The sequence below is a fragment of the Mobula birostris genome, chromosome 7 (genome assembly GCF_030028105.1).
Source record: "Mobula birostris isolate sMobBir1 chromosome 7, sMobBir1.hap1, whole genome shotgun sequence".
In the NCBI taxonomy this organism is placed as follows: domain Eukaryota; kingdom Metazoa; phylum Chordata; class Chondrichthyes; order Myliobatiformes; family Myliobatidae; genus Mobula; species Mobula birostris.
This window is the reverse complement of record NC_092376.1, coordinates 25,907,997-25,927,787: the sequence shown is the minus strand read 5'-3', so window position 1 is coordinate 25,927,787 and position 19,791 is coordinate 25,907,997. Positions and strand designations below refer to the sequence as shown.

At 40.7% G+C, this 19,791-nt stretch overlaps 1 protein-coding gene across 8 annotated transcripts in view; it reads left to right on the top strand.

Moving 5' to 3' along the window:
• The window catches only part of LOC140200057 (inositol polyphosphate-4-phosphatase type I A), a 265,040-nt gene that overhangs the window by 157,977 nt on the left and 87,272 nt on the right, over window positions 1–19,791 (top strand). For all 8 annotated transcript variants that reach the window (XM_072262755.1, XM_072262759.1, XM_072262753.1 and 5 more), the window contains 6 exons: window positions 160–334; window positions 2,223–2,267; window positions 6,401–6,519; window positions 8,532–8,648; window positions 17,429–17,508; window positions 18,351–18,462. In XM_072262755.1, the coding sequence (XP_072118856.1) occupies window positions 232–334; window positions 2,223–2,267; window positions 6,401–6,519; window positions 8,532–8,648; window positions 17,429–17,508; window positions 18,351–18,462 (576 nt within the window). In that variant the 5' untranslated portion in view covers window positions 160–231. The remainder of the gene's footprint in view (window positions 1–159; window positions 335–2,222; window positions 2,268–6,400; window positions 6,520–8,531; window positions 8,649–17,428; window positions 17,509–18,350; window positions 18,463–19,791) is intronic.

The following is a 19,791-nucleotide window of genomic DNA, read 5'->3' as shown; positions in this document are numbered from 1 at the left end:
CTATCTCTTGGAGAATAATGTATGAAGATTATTTGTATTGGCATTTTTCAGAGACCAGATACCAAAGGAGCCATACAGTAAAGGAAAGTAGTTGTCACACTGCTTGTCTGGTTATGATTGAAAATTCTAAACCTTTAAATGTTCTCTGTTGATCATTAGGAACCTGTGACTTGAGCTTTGGAAGAAATTAGAAGACTAGCAGAAGGAAAGAAAGATAATACTCATGAAAAAATGTCAACAAATGAGCAAAGTCCTCGGCATAATAAGGCCAGGACCATGCAACGAGCTTCGACATTTGATCTGTCTTCAGATATGTTAAACTTATCATTGGCAGGTGAGTTTTGCATAGTGCAAATATGCAACTTGTTGGCTTGAGCTCCCTTTAAATTACAGATTCGTCCACAGCCAGAACACATACACCTTGCTAAGGCTCCTCAGAATCTTTCATATTTCAATCAAGTTTTTCCTCATTTTTAAACATTCCAGCAACTTGGCTGTCCGACCTTTCCACATAAGATCAGCTATTCATTCCAAACCTTATCCAAACTGCTTCTAACACATTAACCTCCTTTCTTAAATAAGGAGACCAAACAACAGTACTCCTGGATCAGAAAAAGCTGCAGAAAGTCATAAACTCAGCCAGCTCCATCATCGGCTTCCCCAGCATCCAGCACACCTTTAAAAGGCAATGCTTCAAAAAGGCGGCATCAATTATTAAGGACCCCCATCACCCAGGAAATGCCCTCTTCTCATTGCTACCATCAAGGAAGTGGTACAGGAACCTAAAGACACTCACGCATCATTTCAGGAACAGCTTCTTCTCCTCTGCTATCAGATTTCTGAATGGGCAATGAACCCATGAATGCTATCTCACAATTCTTTTCCCTTTGTTTTTGCACTACTTATTTAATTTATTTTATTTATATATATATATATATATATATATATATATACTTATTGCAATTTATAGCTTTTTATTATTATGTATTGCAAAGTACTGCTACTGAAAAACAACAAATTTAATGACATACTGTATGCCAGTGATATCAACCTGATTCTGATTCTGGACTCACCAATGCTTGGCATGAAGATCTACTTTTGTTTTCGGTTCCCCCTGAAAGCAAACAACATTGCGTTAACTTTCCTGATTGTTAGCTGTACCTACTAATGTGCAAATCATTCACCAGATTTCCTCTACACAGCACTGCAAATTCCGAATGATTAGATAACATATCCTTTTATTTTTCCAGCTAAAATGGGCATATTCCTACATTATCCTCAATTTCCCACTTGTATGTACTACCTCCTTATGTCGTCTTTGTAACTAACTTTTCTGCCTATCTGTGTTATCAGCAATTTTGACAATAATATCTTTCGTCTCTTTATATAAATTGTGTAGAGTTGAAGCTAAGTGAATGTTCCTGTAAGAACAAGAAAATTGCTATTTTCACAATCACTACCTTTTCAGTTAACTTCCTTTTTACTTCTTCATTTATAACATTTAGTTTGCAGCCTGTTTGACCTTTTACCTGCTTCATAAAGTCTTAATTAGTTCACTTCATTTTCTCCTCAAAATAGATAGCCTACCTGCCAAGGTACCCTTATTTTCTATCTTTATTTTGCATTTTTCAGCAAGGAAGTGAAACAATGAGGTAACTCTGCTGTTCAGACTGAGATTTATTAACAAGAACCCAGAATCAAGCATGAATGGTCGAGATTTGTTTGTCCCAGCACATAAAACATTTCCTGCTTAGTGCAATGCCAATCCTTTGACGGTTTTAATTTGGTTAGAGTATGACAAAGTAATAATAAGAATAATATGACAGTGCCGATTTGTTCTTGTTTTTTTAAAAATTTTAATTCACTGTGATTATACTCTTTCCTGTGTAACCTTCAGTAATATGCCTGGTTGCTCTAATGAACAAACAAGTCTGGTAAGTGCTTTGTAATTGCACACCAGAGGAAAATGTAAGCTTATTAAAGGCATAATTCCAGAATTAACTTAAAGTTGATTTCCTCCAATTTAAGTCCAGTACATCATCATGATTATAAATTATATTCCTGATTCAATTTTAGATTCAGTAAACCTTGGTAATATATGATACTTATAAACTTGGTTTTATGATTATTTTGAATTTGAAGGATCTGGATATTTAACCTAATAATTTACTGTATTTGTCAGTATTCTGAAGATCTAACCTACTGATAAAACTGTTTTCCAGCTAACAGCCAGGATCCAGATGAGCCTATTTTGGAATTTAGTTTAGGTGAGTATTAGACAATTGTTTCATTACTTATTTGAGATTGCTTCAAACAATTACATTTGTACTTTTCTCCTCTCAATTTCTTTGGTTGATCAGTTCTTGTTAGACGTACATCTTCAATATAGAAAAGAATGGTTGGCTGTACACAGTTGTTATTCAGTAACTCTAATATTGATTCATATTTGCTAGACAAAGGTTTTGGTGAGATGTGTAAGCAGCTAACTGGAGTTTGAGTGCAAAATGGTCGTATTTTGATTTTTAGAAGACTTCTGGACAATATATAGAAATTTATAGAAGACAACCTGACCATATCTGCACCAGGTGCATCGAGCTGCAGCTCCTTAGGGACCACGTTACTAACTGGAGATGCAGCTCGATGACCGTCGTCTGGTCAGGGAGAGTGAGGAGGTGATAGAGAGGAGCTATAGGCAGGTAGTCACTCCGGGGCCTGGGGAGACAGATAAGTGGGTAACAGTCAGGAGAGGGAAGGGCAAGAAGCAGATGCTAGAGAATATCCCAGTGGCCATCCCCCTTAACAATAAGTACTCCTGTTTGAGCACTGTTGGGGGAGACGGCCTTCCTGGGGGAAGCAACTGTGGTCGCGCCTCTGGCACAGAGTGTAGCCCTGTGGCTCAGAAGGGTAGGGAAAGGAAGGGGATGGCAGCAGTGATAGGGGACTCTATAGTTAGGGAGTCAGACAGGCGATTCTGTGGACGCAGGAAAGAAACGTGGATGGTAGTTTGATTCCCAGGTGCCAGAGTCCGGGATGTTTCTGATCGCGTCCACGATATCTTGATGTGGGAAGGAGAACAGCCAGAGGTCGTGGTACATATTGGTACCAACGACATACGTAGGAAAAGGGACGAGGTCCTGAAAGCACACTACAGGGAGTTAGGAAGGAAGTTGAGAAGCAGGACCTCAAAGGTAGTAATCTCAGGATTACTGCCTGTGCCACATGACAGTGAGTATAGGAATAGATTGAGGTGGAGGATAAATGCATGGCTGTGGGATTGGAGCAGGTGGAAGGGATTCAGATTTCTGGATCATTGGGACCGCTTCTGGAGCAGGTGTGACCTGTTCAAAAAGGACGGGTTGCACTTGAATCTGAGGAGAACCAATATCCTGGTGCGGAGGTTTGCAAAGGCCAATGGGGAGAGTTTAAACTAGAATTGCTGGGGGGTGGGAACCAAACAGAAGCGACGGAGGGAAGAGAGGTTGGCTCACAGATAGAGAAAGCGTGGAGACAGTGCGAAAGGGAGGATAGGCAGGCGATAGAGAAGGGACGTGCTCAGACCGATGGTTTGAGATGTGTCTATTTTCATGCGAGGAGTATTACGAATAAAGCGGATGAGCTTAGAGCGTGGATCAGCACTTGGAGCTATGATGTTGTGGCCATTACAGAGACTTGGATGGTGCAGGAGCAGGGATGGCGACTTCAAGTGCCTGGCTTTAGATGTTTCAGAAAGAACAGGGAGGGAGGCAAAAGAGGTGGGGGTGTGGCACTGTTGATCAGAGATAGTGTCACAGCTGCAGAAAAGGAGGAAGTTATGGAGGGGTTGTCTGCAGAGTCTCTGTGGGTAGAAGTTAGGAATAGGAAGGGGTCAATAACGCTACTGGGTGTTTTTTATAGACCACCTAATAGTAACAGGAACATCGAGGAGCAGATAGGGAGACAGATTCTGGAAAGGAGTAATCATAACAGGGTTGTTGTGGTGGGAGATTTTGATTTCCCAAATATTGATTGACAGCTCCCTAGAGTGAGGGGTATAGATGGGGTGGAGTTTGTTAGGTGTGTTCAGGAAGGTTTCTTGACACAATATGTAGAAAAGCCTACAAGAGGAGAGGCTGCACTTGATCTGGTATTGGGAAATGAATATGGTTAGGTGTTAGGTCTGTCAGTGGGAGAGCATTTTGGAGATAGTGATCACAATTCTATCTCCTTTACCATAGCATTGGAGAGGGATAGGAACAGACAAGTTAGGGAATCGTTTAATTGGAGTAAGGGGAAATATGAGGCTATCAGGCAGGAACTTGGAAGCATAAATTGGAAACAGATGTTCTCAGGGAAAGGTATGGAAGAAATGTGGCAAATGTTCAAGGGATATTTGTATGGGATTCTGCGTAGATACGTTCCAATGAGACAGGGAAAGGATACAGGATACAGGAACCGTGGTGTACAAAGGCTGTTGTAAATCTACTCGAAGGAAAGAAGAGCTTACTAAAGGTTCAAAAAACTAGTTAATGATAGAGACCTAGAAGATATAAGGCTAGCAGGAAGGAGCTTAAGAATGAAATTAGGAGAGCCAGAAGGGGCCATGAGAAGGCCTTGGTGGACAGGATTAAGGAAAACCCCAAGGCATTCTACAAGTATGTGAAGAGCAAGAGGATAAGATGCAAGAGAATAGGACCAATCAAGTGTGACAGTGGAAAAGTGTCTATGGAACTGGAGGAGATGGCAGAGGTACTTAATGAATACTTTGTTTCAGTATTCACTACGGAAAAGGATCTTGGTGAGGGCGATTGTAGGGATGACTTGCAGCGGACTGAAAAGATTGAGTATGTAGATATTAAGGAAGAGGATGTGCTGGAGCTTTTGGAAAGCATCAAGTTGGATAAGTCACTGGGACCAGATGGGATGTACCTCAGGCTACTGTGGGGAGGGAGGAGATTGCTGAGCCTCTGGTGATGATCTTTGCATCATCAATGAGGATGGGGGAGGTTCCAGAGGATTGGAGGGTTGCAGATGTTGTTCCCTTATTCAAGAAAGGGAGTAGAGATAGCCCAGGAAATTATAGACCAGTGAGTCTTAATTCAGTGGTCGGTAAGTTGATGCAGAAGATCCTGAGAGGCAGGATTTATGAACATTTATGATTTATGGATTTCAGGAAGTCATTTGATAAGCCACCCCGTGCAAGGCTTATTGAGAAAGTAACGAGGCGTGGGATCCAAGGGGACATTGCTTTATGGATCCAGAACTGGCTTGCCCACAGAAGGTAGGGTGGTTGTAGACGGGTCATATTCTGCATGGTGTTAGGTGGTTCATTCTGGTAGATCAAATATGATGGCAGAATATAGTATTAATGGTAAGACTCTTGGCAGTGTAGAGGATCAGGGGAATCTTGGGCTCCGAGTCCATAGGACACTCAAGGCTGCTATGCAGGTTGACTCTATAGTTAAGAAGGCATACGGTGCATTGGCCTTCATCAGCCGTGAGAATGAGTTTAAGAGCTGAGAGGTAATATTGCAGCTATATAGGACCCTAGCCAGACCCCACTTGGAGTACTGTGCTCATTTCTGGTCACCTTACTACAGGAAGGACAAGGACATCATAGAAGAGGTGCAGAGGAGATTTATAAGGATGTTCGTAAACACAAAATAATCTGCAGTTGCTGGGGTCCTGACGAAGAGTTCTGGCCCGAAACGTCGACCAATCTTTTCCACAGATGCTGCCCGACCTGCTGAGTTCCTCCAGCGTGTTGTGAGTGTTATAAGGATGTTGCCTGGATTGGGGAGCATGCCTTATGAGAATAGGTTGAGTGAACTCGGCCTTTTCACTTTGGAGTGACGGAGGATGAGAGGTGACCTGATAGAGGTATACAAGATAATGAGAGGCATTGATTGTGTGGATAGTGAGAGGCTTTTTCCCAGGGCTGAAATGGCTAGCACAAGAGGGCATAGTTTTAAGGTGCTTGGAAGTAGGTACAGAGGAGATGTCAGGGATAAGTTCTTTATGTAGAGAGTGGTGAGTGCATGGAATGGGCTGCCAGTGGTGGAGATGGAAACGATAGGGTCTTTTATGAGACTCGGATGGATACTTGGAGCTTAGAAAAATAGAGGGCTATGGGTAAGCCTCGGTAGTTGTAAGGTAAGGACATGTTCGGCACAGCTTTGTGGACAGAAGGGCCTGTATTGTGCTGTAGGTTTTCTATGTTTCTAATATCTACTATGAAATATACATTACATATTTGGAATAGACCAATTTAAAAATGTTTAGCAAATAATTGTTCTGCGATATTTTTAAAGGGATGTTTGGCTGTTGTTTCACTAGTACTGTATAGTAAGCATGTAAATCTTTAACAAATTCACTGCTGCTTGAATAGTAATTAAATAGTTTCTGCTTGTTTGCATACAAATAGCATGCAGTGAGTTGATCACTCCCTCCTTGGACCGGAAGCCAAATAGTTTTGTAGCAGTAAGCGTGACAACCCCTCCACAAGCTTTCTGGACAAAACATGTGCAAACTGAGATAATAGAGGTAAGTTTCTCCCAACAAATTATGGAAGACTCAGTCACTAAGTTTCAATTGGTACGATACAATTCACTGATTCCCCATGTAAATCAAGACAAAATTTGTCTGTGGCTCCTGTTCTGTTCTGTTCCTGAACTTGAGTTCCCAATTCAATTTCCACTAAACTGCTCCCAAACATCTCCCATGATCCTCATGTTTGCTGATATTTTGAACTGTACTGTGGACATTCATCCCAAAACACAGCTGCCTGTAACAACTTTCTGACTGTTAAATTCCCTCTGATCATCAGAGATATTTAAAAACTATTGAGATAGATTAAGTAAGACAACAAAGAATTACTCAAAAATATTGTTAATTAAATAGACAATAAAACATGATTCAGCAATTAAGTATAAAATAAGCAAATAATTGATTTGGGGTTGGCATTCTTCTGGTAAAATGCTGATAAACTCTGAGTCTAGCAATGGTATGGACAGTTGAATACACTGCATAAGACCTTCAGGGCATCTTGGACCTCTGTTTAGCTACACATACAAGAGAATTTAAGAGTTTTTGAAGGACAAGTGGTTGGTAACAAACCATTCTCCTTAAATACATCATGTTTCATGTTGTCATCAATTACTGTCTAAAGAAATTAAATCTGAATTCTTGAATTTTGAGATGGCCTCTTTTACAAATTATTCCTAGTTTTGAACTCAGTGAATATCTATTTCTACCCTTTTATCTCCTTCCAAAATATTAAAGGTGAACTTTCACCTTTGAAAGAAGCCACAAAATTTTTATCTTCTTGTTTACTTCAGCTTCATTCTGGTGTCATCTATTTTTTTAAATATCCTTCAGAATTTGCACTTTTAGTTTCAGCCATTTTCTCCCCACTTGAGCATGTTTTTTTAAAAATTTGTTTATTTCCATGAGATATTTTGAAATCTCTTTGTACACAAGATAACCAGTTAGTCCTGACGAAGGGTCTCGGCCCAAAACGTTGACTGTACCTCTTCCTATAGACGCTGCCTGGCCTGCTGCATTCACCAGCAATTTTTATGTGTGTTGCTTGAAGTTCCTGCATCTGCAGATTTCTTCGTGTTTGCAAGATGATCAGTGATGTGTAATCGTGTAATGAGATGAATTCCAGTATGAGTTTTTAGGGATAAATTATAATTGCACAAACCTTTTAATTACAAAGTCTATTTACATCCATCTCCATAACTCATCATCCCCATCCATATGTATGTTTTTGTTATTTCCAGATTTGACTTATTCCATTATTTCCCTTGTTGGTCTTCCTTTTTCTGTGCTCCACAGGATGTTAATTGACAGATGATTTCTATATTCTGTTCCCAAGTGTTGTATTGATTCCCTGGGTCCAGCTAGCACTAGTGTAAATATTTTTCTTTATGTTCAAAACTTTTCAATGTTGACGACCCATTTCTCTGCAACAATCTCAGGGCTAGATCCTCTGACATCATTGTGCCTTACACTGCTTTTTCCTTCAACATTGCTGACTCTGTTTACAACCGTATCTGTTCCAAGCTGTGTAACTAACCTGCCTAAATCCCATTTCTTTGCCTACTTGACTTTCATGAAACCCATATCTTTAGCAAAATTTTAGTTGCTGATTTTATCTCTCTTGATCAGACTTACTTTATGATTGACTGCAACTTTGAAGTGTTTCTGGATGTTTTCAGATTTTAAAATCAAAATGCGAATACAAGTTATTTCAAATTACATAAACAGTCAAGAGAATTACAAATTTAAGATGGTGCAAAATAAAACGTATAACAATTACATACATTACAAAGCATGTTGTTAGTCAGCAGATGATGAACAGTTATCATACAAGGTTGAGATGTTAGGCTGAGGTATAATTAGGAAGAACACATTTAGGTTATGTATGGGCAAAATCATTTCCAAACCGAATACAGTCCTTCCATATTTTTAGTAAACTATTTTGTGCTTTTTTTGCGCTCTTCAAGATTTTATTTTTCAAATTCAATAGTTTTTCTTTTTTCTTCTCACAGGGTACCAACAATCCCATTTTTCTAAGCAGTGTTGCGTTTTTCCAGGATTCTCTCATTAATCAAATGACACAAATGAAACTTTCAGTGTACGATGTCAAGGACAGATCTCAGGGAACTGTAAGTGCTACAGTATTTACCTCAGTATGAAATGAAATTTTGTTAATATACTATCGAAAATACAAAAATCAGTATTTATAGTATTTACCTCTATGAAATGAAATTTTGTTAATATACTGTTTAAAAAAAATCAAAAGCCAGATCAAGCAAGATCAGAGTTGCAGTATGTTCCTCAGTTTTATATCTGTGAATTATATCTATTCACTGACAAAGAAAGCATGGCAGTGCCTGTACTTACTTCAAAATTTGCTAAGATTCATCATGACATCTAAAACTTTGGCAAACTTCAATAGATGAGAGGTGAAGAGTATATTGAGCGACTTCTTCAATGCCTGGTTGGAAATACCAATGCCCTTGAACAGAAAATCCTACAAAAAGTAGTGGACATGGCCCAGTCCATCATGAATAAAGTCAACCCCACCATTGAGCACATCACAAAACATTGCTGCAGGAAAGCAGCATCCATCATCAGGGACCCCCACCACCCAGGACATGCTCTATTCTCGCTGCTGCCATCAAGAAGAAAGTACAGGAGCCTCAGGACTCACACCACCAGGTTCAGGAGCAGTTATTGCCCTTCAATCATCAGGCTCTTGAACCAAAGGGAATAACTTCATTCATCTTCACTTAACCCCTCACATACCCCACCACAATCTGTGGGCTCACTTTCAAGTACCTTCATCATTCATCTCATGTTCTCGGTATTTATTGTTTCTTTATTTGTTGTTATTATTATTATTATTATTTCTCTGAATCAGAACATATAATATCATCAGGATATGTCATGAAATTTATTATTTTTGCAGCAGCAGTACAATGCAATGCATAATAAAAACTGTAAATATATATTGTATGTGTGTACATGTATGTATATATGTGTGTCACACATCCACACACACACATAAATTTTGTAACGGAAATTTTGACCAGGGTGCCCGAACTTTTGCATACCACTGTATTTAAATAAATAAATATATTATATGTGTGAATAATTAAGTGAGTAGAAGATGAACTGATCTCCCAAAGTCATAAAGTTAAAGATGAAACATTCTTTTCAATATTTTAAGCAAGATTAGTGCATTATTTTTGTTTTGTACAAATTTTAGAGTGGAAAAAAAGGAAAGGAGCACCATGCAAAAGTTTGAGCACCCCAAGAGATTTGATCTCTCAGATAACTTTTACCAAGGTCTCAGACCTTAATAAGCTTATTAGGGCTATGGGTTATTCACAGTCATCATTAGGAAAGGCCAGGTGATGCAAATTTCAAAGCTTTATAAATACCCTGACTTCTCAAACCTTGCCCCAACAATCAGCAGCCATGGGCTCCTCTAAGCAGCTGCCAAGTACTCTGAAAATTAAAATAAACGATGCCAATAAAGCAGGAGGAGGCTATAAAAAGATAGCAAAGCATTTTCAGGTAGCCGTTTCCTCAGTTTGTAATGTAATTAAGAAATGGCAGTTAACAGGAACGGTGGAGGTCAGGTTCTGGTCGGGAAGACCAAGAAAACTTTCCAAGAGAACTACTGGTAGGATTGCTAGAAAGGCAAATCAAATCCCCCGTTTAACTGCAAAAGACCTTCAGGAAGATTTAGCAAACTCTGGAGTGGTGGTGCTCTGTTCTACTGTGCAGCGACACCTGCACAAATATGACCTTCATGGAAAAGTCATCAGAAGAAAATCTTTCCTGCGTCCTCACTACAAAATTCAGCATCAGAAGTTTGCAAAGGAACATCTAAACAAGCCTGATGCATTTTGGAAACAAGTCCTGTGGACTGATGAAGTTAAATTAGAACTTTTTGGCTGCTATGAGCAAAGGTATGTTTGGAGAAAAAAGGGTACAGAATTTCATGAAAAGAACACCTCTCCAACTGTTAAGCACGGGGGTGAATCGATCATGCTTTGGGCTTGTGTTGCAGCCAGTGGCACGGGGAACATTTCACTGGTAGAGGGAAGAATGAATTTAATTAAATACCAGCAAATTCTGGAAGCAAACATCACACTGTCTGTGAAAAAAAAAAGCTGAAGATGAAAAGAAGATGGGCTCTCCAACAGGATAATGATCCCAAACACACCTCAAAATCCACAATGGATTACCTCAAGAGGCGCAAGCTGAAGGTTTTTTCATGGCCCTCACAGTCCCCTGAACTACACATCATTGAAAATCTGTGGATAGACCTCAAAAGGGCAGTGCATGCAAGATGACCCAAGAATCTCACAGAATTAGAAGCCTTTTTCAAGGAAGAATGGGTGAAAATCCCCCAAACAAGAATTGAAAGACTCTTAGCTGGCTAAAGAAAGCATTTACAAGCTGTGATACTTGCCAAAGGGGGTGTTACTAAGTACTGATCATGCGGGGTGCCCAAACTTTTGTTTTGTGCCCTTTTCCTTTTTAGTTATTTTGAAACTGTAAAAGATAGAAATAAAAAAGTAATCTTGCTTAAACTATTAAAGAAATGTGTCATCTTTAACTTTATGCCTTTTGGAAATCAGGTCATCTTTTACTTGTTTAGCTATTCACAGTAACAGAAATTTTGACCAGGGGTGCCCAAACCTTTGCATGCCACTGTAAGTAGTGAGGTAGTGTTCATGAATTGGATGTCCATTCAGAAATCGGATGGCAGAGGGGAAGAAGCTGCTCCTGAATCATTGAGTGTGTGTCTTCAGGCTCCTGTACCTCCTTCCTGACGGTAGCAATGAGAAGAGGACACATCCGAGGCTATGGGGATCCTTAATGTGTTTGCTGCCTTGTTGAGGCATCTCTCTTTGAAGATGTCCTGGATTCTATGGAGGCTAATGCCCATGATGGAGCTGACTAACTTTCTTCTGCTTCTTTTAATCCAGTGCAGAACTGCCTCCCCCCGCCCCCCCCCCCGCATACGAGGCAGTGCTGCAGCAAGTTAGAATGCTGTCCAGGATACAACTGTAGAAATTTGCAAGTCACTTTGCTGACATTGCAAATCTCCTCAAACTACTAATGAAATTTAGCCACTATTGTGTGTTCTCTGTAACTACATAAATATACTGGCCCCAGGATATTTCCTCAGAGATGTTGACAGCCAGGAACCAGGTCACCCTTTCCACTTCTGATTCCTCAATAAACACTAGTGTGTGTTCCCTCGTCCTACCCTTTCTGAAATCCACAAGCATTTCTTTGGTGTTCCTGATGTTGAAGATAAGCCTGTTGCTGCGACACCTATCAACTAGCTGATATATCTCGCTCCTGAATGCCTTCTCATCGCCATCTGAAATTCTGCCAACAATAGTAGTGTTACTAGCAAATTTATAGATGGCATTTTAACTATGCCTTGCCACACAGTCATCAGTGTAGAGAGAGTAGAGGAGTGGGCCAAGCACACATCCTTGAGGTGTGCCAGTGTTGATTGTCAGCAAAGTAGAGATGTTATTTCCAATCCGTACAAACTGTGGTCTTCCAGGAGGAAATCAGGGATCCAGTTGCAGGAGGAGGTACAAAGGTCCAGGTTTTGGAGCTTTTTGAACCAACTTTGATGGCTTGGACATGTCTGGATGGAAGACAATCGCCTTCCAAAAATCATATTCTTTTCCAAGCTGGCACATGGCACCAGAAAGCAGGGAGGCCCCACAGGCGCTATAAAGACTGCATGAAAGTGTCCATGAAGGCATGCAACATCGCTGTGACTGGTTGGGAGGCCTTGGCCAAAGACTACAACACCTGGCAGTCTATAAAGTCACCAGTACATTTGAAGAGCAGCAGCTGAAGGACCTCAATCAAAAGTGCCAGGACTGCAAGGAGAGGCAACCCAACCTTTCATTGGTTGTAAAATCTGCACTTCCCAGTTCAGGCTTCTCTCTCATCAGAGGCATAACTGAGGTCGTCGTTGTTCCCGACAGACTTCCGAGAAGATACTAAGCTGTAGTCAATAAGGAGCACCTTGACATAAGTATTAGTATTGTCCAAGTGATACAAGGCCGCATGAAGAGCCAATGAGATCACATCTACTGTAGATCTATCGTGGTGATAGGAAAGTTGCAGTGGATCCAGGTCCTTGCTGAGACAGGAGTTAATACTAGCCATAACTAACCTCTCAAAGCACTTCATCACTGTAAATGTGAGTGCTACTCAGCAATAGATGCTAAGGCAGCTCGCCCTGTTCTTTTGGGCACTGGTATATCTGTTACCCTTTTGAAGCGGGTGGGAAATTCCAACTGTAGCAATGAGATACTGAAAATATCTTCGAATACACCCACCAGTTGGTTGGCACAGGTTTTCCGAGCAAGGTAATCCAGTCTGAGGTTCATTCCCTTGAAAGGCAATCTGACATCGGCCTTTGAGACACAGAATCACTGGATACTGCAGGGATCCTCATAGCTGTAGTTTTATTCTCCTTTTCAAAGTAAGCATAAGAGGTGTTGAGCTCATTCATGGTGTCAGGTTTCGCTTTGTAGGAAGTAAGGGCCTGCAAACCACGTGGGAATTGTTGTGCATCCAATTCTGCCTCCACCTTGTTCAGAATTGCTCCATAAGTCATACTGGTCTTGTATAGTCCTGGATCAGACCAGACTTGAATGCAACAGATCTTGTTCTCAGCAGACAATGAACCACTTGGTTCATCCACAGCTTTTGATTTGGGCATGTTCTTGTAGGCACACACACATCCGCACAGGTTTTAATGAAGTCAGTGACAACTGTGGTGTAATCATTCAGACTCAAAGATGAATCGCTGAATACAGTCCAGTGCACCGATTCAAAGTAGCCTTGTGAGTACTCCTGTGCTTCCCTTGTATGTGCCTTCTTGGCCCTCACTACTAGTGATGCAAATAGTCTCTGCCTATACTCAGGGAGTAGAAGTCCAGCCAAGTGACCAGACTTTCCAGCGTGTGATCATGGGATTCTTTTTCTTTCTTTCCTTTTCTATTTGTACAGTTTGTTGTCTTTTGCACACTGGTTGGTGCAGTCTTTCATTGATTCTATTATGCAGACATCCCACCCTGCAAAAACTCATTTCAGGGAGGTAGCACCATCAATTTGCGGGAGACTCCGGGAACTTCCAGGAGAGGTGGGATGTCCAGGTAGTTTAAGTAACATTAGCAATGCTAATGAACGAATGACACCTGTTAAACTCACCTCAACTTGTCTTTTACAGTCTTAACCCACCATGGGCAATAGAAAAGTCACCGTTGCAAACAGTGCAGTGAGCAACACTGTCATTATTTTTGACCCCTATTAGGCAGGGATACACTTTAGGGTAGTCTGGGGTGACGTAGGTTTTATATTTTCTTTTTTTGGAACACTCTCCCATGGCGTGCACGCTCACTCTCGCTCTCTTTCGTGCGCGCTGTCTTGCTCTCTTTCATGCTCTCTCTCTCACGCTCTCTCTTGCTCTCTCTCACTCGCTCGCTCTCAAAAAAATTAATTTCCAGGATATTGTATATAATTTGAGGGCATCAGGAAGCCACTATTAATATGTGGGAGACTCCCAGAACTTCCAGGAGAGGTGGGATGTCTGATTATAGTTATTGGATTTACTGAGCATGCCCACAAGGAAATGAATCTAGCGTTATATATGGTGACATATATATACTTTGATAATAAATTTGCTTTTAACTTTGAACATGACCGTGCACCTTGTACATTATGATCTTGTATTTTCTGTTGAATCAAATGGGGTAAAGTAGGAAATTTTCTTTGGAAACATTTATGCAACAGTGATTAAACATTGTGAAAAAACGATTTTCAATGTTAACCAAGCATTGATGACTCCCTTTGTGGCTCAGTGATTAGTGAGCTGATAAAGAATGGAGCTGGCAGGCCAGGGCTGCCAGAAGTTCATTTCCTTATTTGCTCTCAATGTATTTGCAAGTTGCAGCAGTGCAATTGGGCTCAGTGCACTGAATTCAGGAGAGGCAAAATCAGGCAATGATTATGCTCTTAATTACTAGCTTGACTGTAATTATTTGCTGTACACTTGAGATTAACTTGTAATGTCAGTTTAGTATATAGTGTTCAAAGTAGATTTATTATCAAAGTACATAAATGTCACCATATACTACCTTGAGATTCATTTACTTGCAGGCATTCACAGTAAATACAAAGAAACACAATGGAATCAATGAAACACTGCACACAAGACGGATAAACAACCAATATGCAAAAGACAACAAACTGTACAAATACAAAAAGGAAAAAAACCCAAAAAATACTACTAATAAATAAATAAACAATAAACATTGAGAACATGAGATTCAGAATCCTTGAAAGTGAGTCCATTGGTTGTGGGAAGGGTTCAGTGTTTGGGATGAGTGAAGTTATCCCCTCTGATTCAAGAATCTGATGGTTGAGGGGTAATAATTATTCCTGAATCTGGTGACATGGGTCCTGAGGCTTCTGTACCTCCTTCCTCATGTAGCAGCAAGAAGAGTGTTAATTAATAAAAAAAACTTTTGGGGCTTCAAACTACTTATTAAAGCAAAAAAAATGAAATCCTTATGAAGGTTCAGGCTATCAGGCAGATGTGAAGGTACACAGTGGTAGCTGTTGGGAAGGGGTGGCTGAGAGTTGTGAGGTGGCTCTGGGAATTGAATATTTTATGTATAAGAGAGTGGCACTGTGGCCAGCATTAGAGCTGCTGCCTTACTATGCTGGAGAGCTGGATTCACTCTTGAACTTGAGTGTTGCACAATATGGTTTGCATATTCTCCTTGTGGTTAATGGTAGGTATTGACTTGGTGAGTTGAAGGGCTGTTTTTTTTGTGTGTGACATGATGATTGATTTTAACTTTGACATTTTCTGTGGCAATATTTTAAAAAGTTATTCAATTTCTTTGTAGGCATTTGTTTCCAGTAAACTAACCCCATGGATGTTTACCTTTGCTTTCTGGAATATCCTCCAGAGCAACCTTTACTCAAAACTTTCTCAAGCTCCCTTTTATCCAGAGCCATTTTATTGTCTTAGTCACTTATCAACCTCCTATACATGCTATTTCCATGATGCCCTCTGCATTGTTAGTAATTTTTATAAGCTTTTATAGCCCTGTGTCTGTAATCCAGGAGTAAGCCAGTAACACACCCAGGCCCTGGTTAAGATATGCTGTTTCTTGCACAATTATGTTCAAAATTACCAAAGTCCAACCTAACAAATACTGAAGCAATATTGTATATGAATGGAAATTGGCCCTGAATCCCAACAATACTATGTTGCATTTTTTTTCGGGCACACTGATAAATTGCCTCCCCTACAAAACTAAATATGGTATTAGGTGCCAGACTCTCATTATGGGATTTCAGTTTGGAAACCATTCAGCATAGCTACCAGCACAGTTTGGCTCATTATCTATTCATTTAGAAAAAGTACTGAGGTCGCGTTCTTGGGTTCAACGTCCATTCAGAATTCTGATGGCGGATGGGAAGAAACTGTTCCTGAGATTTTTGAGTGTATGTCTTCAGGCTCCTGTACTACCTATTTGGTGGTAGCAATGAGAAGAGAGCATGTCCTGGGTGATGGATGATGGAAGCTGCCTTTTGAGGCATCACCTTTTGAAGGTGTCCTGGATGCTGGGGAGGCTAGTGCCCATGATGGAGCTGGCTGAGTTAACAACTTTGCAGCTTTTTTTGATCCTTTGCAATGGCCCTTCCGTACCAGACGGTGATGTAACCAGTTAGAATTCTCTCCATCATACATCTGTAGAAATCTGTGAGTGCCTTTGGTGACATGCCAGTTTTCCTTAAGTTCATAATGAAATTTAGCCACTGTTGTGCCTTCTTTGTAATTGCATCAACATGTTGGGCCCAGGATTCCTCAGAGATGTTAACACCCAGGGACTTGATCACCCTTTCCACTTCTGATACCTCGATGAGGACTGATGTGTGTTCCCTCAACTTTCCCTTTCTGAAGTCCATAATCATTGGTCTTACTGAAGTTGAGTACAATGTTCTTGCCGGGACACCACTCAACCAGCTGATCTATCCCACTTCTGTACGCCTCCTCATCACTATCTGAAGTTCTGACGACAATAGTTGTATCTTGAGCAAATCACTAAAAATGCTGGTGGAACTCAGCAAGTCAGGTAATATCAATGGAGGTGAATCAACAGCTGACATTTCGGGCTGAGATGCTTCAACTGACTAGAAAGGAAAGAGACAGAAATCAGAATAAGAAGGTGGGGGGCAGAGGAATGAGGACAAGCTGGCGGGTTACAGGTGAATCCACGTGAATGGTAAAGTGGGTGGAGATAGGTTGATGAAGTAAGAAGCTGAAAGGTGATAGGCAGAAGAGGTAAAGGGCTGAAGAAGGAGAAAACGAAAGGCAGAGGAGATCCAGATTGAGGTGGTGGGTAGGTGAGGAGAAGAGAAGGGTTGAGAGGGTAACGGGAATGGGGAATGGTAAAAGAGATAAGGAGGGAAGGGAGAGAAATTGATATTCATGTTATCATGGTGGAGGCTACTGAGACAGAATATGCTGAGTTCCTCCAGTCATGTGTGGGTGTAGCATTGCTGGCTAAGAGCTCCAAAAATCTAAGTTCAGTCCTGACCTTAGGTGCTTAAGTGCACTTTTTGTCTTGTGCCCTGTTCCTCCATCCCACCCAAACCATGTGATTCTACTCAACCCCACTTGCATTCTCACCTACACACATCTCCCATTCCCTCTGGCATTTTTTTTTAGACCAATCATTAAAATGTGGCTCGACTCAGCAGCAATATTTTAATGGTCATTTTTCTCGTTAGTTTGAACTGAAATATTTAAATTTATTCCAAGCCAAGAGCTTGTACTACTTGCCTAATTAATATTTATCTTATTTTCTAGATGTATCTGTTGGGTTCTGCAACATATGTCGTAAAGGATTTGCTAAAGGAAAAGAATCACAGATTGCACCTGACACTAAGGTCAGTAATGTGCATCTTATTGGACCTTAGTTAAATAGCTGTGCGATTTATAGGACTCCATAGAAGAGAAAGCGACTCATGCTCCTTATACGTATCAGTTTAATCAAACACCCAATTTTTCCCTCTCTCCTATGCTATCCCCAGGGCCTGCAACTCTTTGAGCTTCATTTTCTCTTGTTTCTTTTTTGCAAGTTGCTATCAAACATGCTTCCATTATATTTTAGGTACTGTCTCTAAAGGTTTATATTCCATGTCCAGTTTGGATTTTTTCTCTTTTTGTTATTTGCCTCAAATCTGGGTTCACCCAGTTATCAAGCCTTCAGCCAGAAGGTTTTACTGGGTTGAGTCAGCTTGTATTTGCTGCAGATTAGAGGTACGAGTGGGGTCTTGACTGAGTGCTCTGGAAAAGATGTTTCTTGTGGATGAATCTAGAACTTGGGGTCACTGCTTAAAATCAGGAGGTTGTCCATTTAAGTCAGATGAGGATTTTTTTTTCTTTATAAGCTCAATTCCTCAAAGGATGACGGAATCAGATACAGAGACAGATAGGTTCTTAAGGCGGCAGGGTGAAAGGTGACAGAAGTTCAAGCAGAATTGAGGTTATGATGAGATCAGGTATGGTATTAAATAGTGGAGTAAGTTCGAGGGTGGCCGCCAACTGCTGCATCAAATTCATATCTTCAGAATATATCCAGCATAACAGTGAAAAATAAATAGGTGTGACCAGTCTTAATGAGCTTTTAAACAAGTTAAAAATTAATCTCGTTTGGCTTTCTGTTTCTCTCCTTCCTTTCTCCACCACGTAACTGTGTTTCAATGCCAAATATATTTGATCCATATAGGTCTGCTGAAAATGAACGTGTGGGTAACATTACTGTAATAGCATGGCAGATGGAGGACAAAGTTGGAGACAAGATTCCTGTGAGCAGATCACCTGATACCATTAATGGAAGGGTAAGTATTCCTGATAATAGCATGACAATGTAAAAAAAATGATGCAACTAATTTTCGTTTTTCGAATTAGTTTATTTGCTAAGTATGATGAGATAGTCATTAAGAAAACAAATCTGAACTCTAAGACCTTTGTTCCATTTAGCTGTGTACATCTTTAATAGTGGCTTTCCCGTCCCTGAAGACAGGCAGATTTTAAAAAATAGTAATTTATACACAAGATGGGTGTTTATTGATTATCCCTCATTGCCTTGAGAAAGTGGTAGTGAGCCACTGACTTGACCTGCTGCAGCCTACGTGTTGAAGGTACAGGTGTGCGCCGCTTAACGTCCGATCGCATATACGTCCGTAGTCCCGATTGGAGAACGTGACGTAGCAGACGTAACCAATCTCATGTATCGCGCGTCTCTTGAGTGTAGTAACATTAAAGTGCATCATGGCTTCCAAACGCAGGTTATTCGACCTGAAGCTCTTCCAGTAGGACACTGAGGAAGTTGAGAACAGTGAGGTGGATGGTCCTGATCATCTTTGATAAATTGTGTGTGATATAGGCTAAGAAAGTGTTTACATAAAAGTTGAAAAAGTGAAGAAAATTAAATAGGTTAAAATGAAATAAAAAGTTATAGTGTACGGTATACAGTTTTAGTGTAAGTTCTTGGCTATTTAGACAATACAGGTACATACAGTACTCCATATAGGTTTGCTAAGGATATAATTGGTGTTCAGACAATGTCCAAATCACATAACATCCGATTTCACAGACAGTATCGTGGACGTTAGGCGACGCATATCTGTACTTAATCTGTTAGGAGGGGAGTTTTGGAACATTTTTAAAATAAATGTAGCCTAGTCCCTTCCTTCAAGATACCAAATTCTGTAGGTTTGAACAATGCTGTTCAAGAAGGCTTCATTGCATTCTGTGGCTAGTATGCACTTTAATCCCTTACTAATTTTAAATTCCTTACTAATTATAAGCAACACACACAACACGCTGGAGGAACTCAGCAGGTCAGGCAGCATCTGTGGAAACGAGCAGTTAATGTTTTGGGCCGAGACCCTTCGTCAGGACTGAAGAGGGAGGGGGCAGGGGCCCTATAAAGAAGGTGGGGGGAGGGTGGGAAAGAGAAGGCTGGTAGGTGCCAGGTGAAAAACCAGTAAGGGGAAAGATCAAGGGGTGGGGGAGGGGAAGCAGGGAGGTGATAGGCAGGAAAGGTGAAGAAGGAATAGGGGAAAGCACAATGGATAGTAGAAGGAGGTGGAACCATGAGGGAGGCGATAGGCAGCTGGAGGAGGGGGCAGAGTGAAACTGGGATAGGGGAAGGGAGGGGGAGC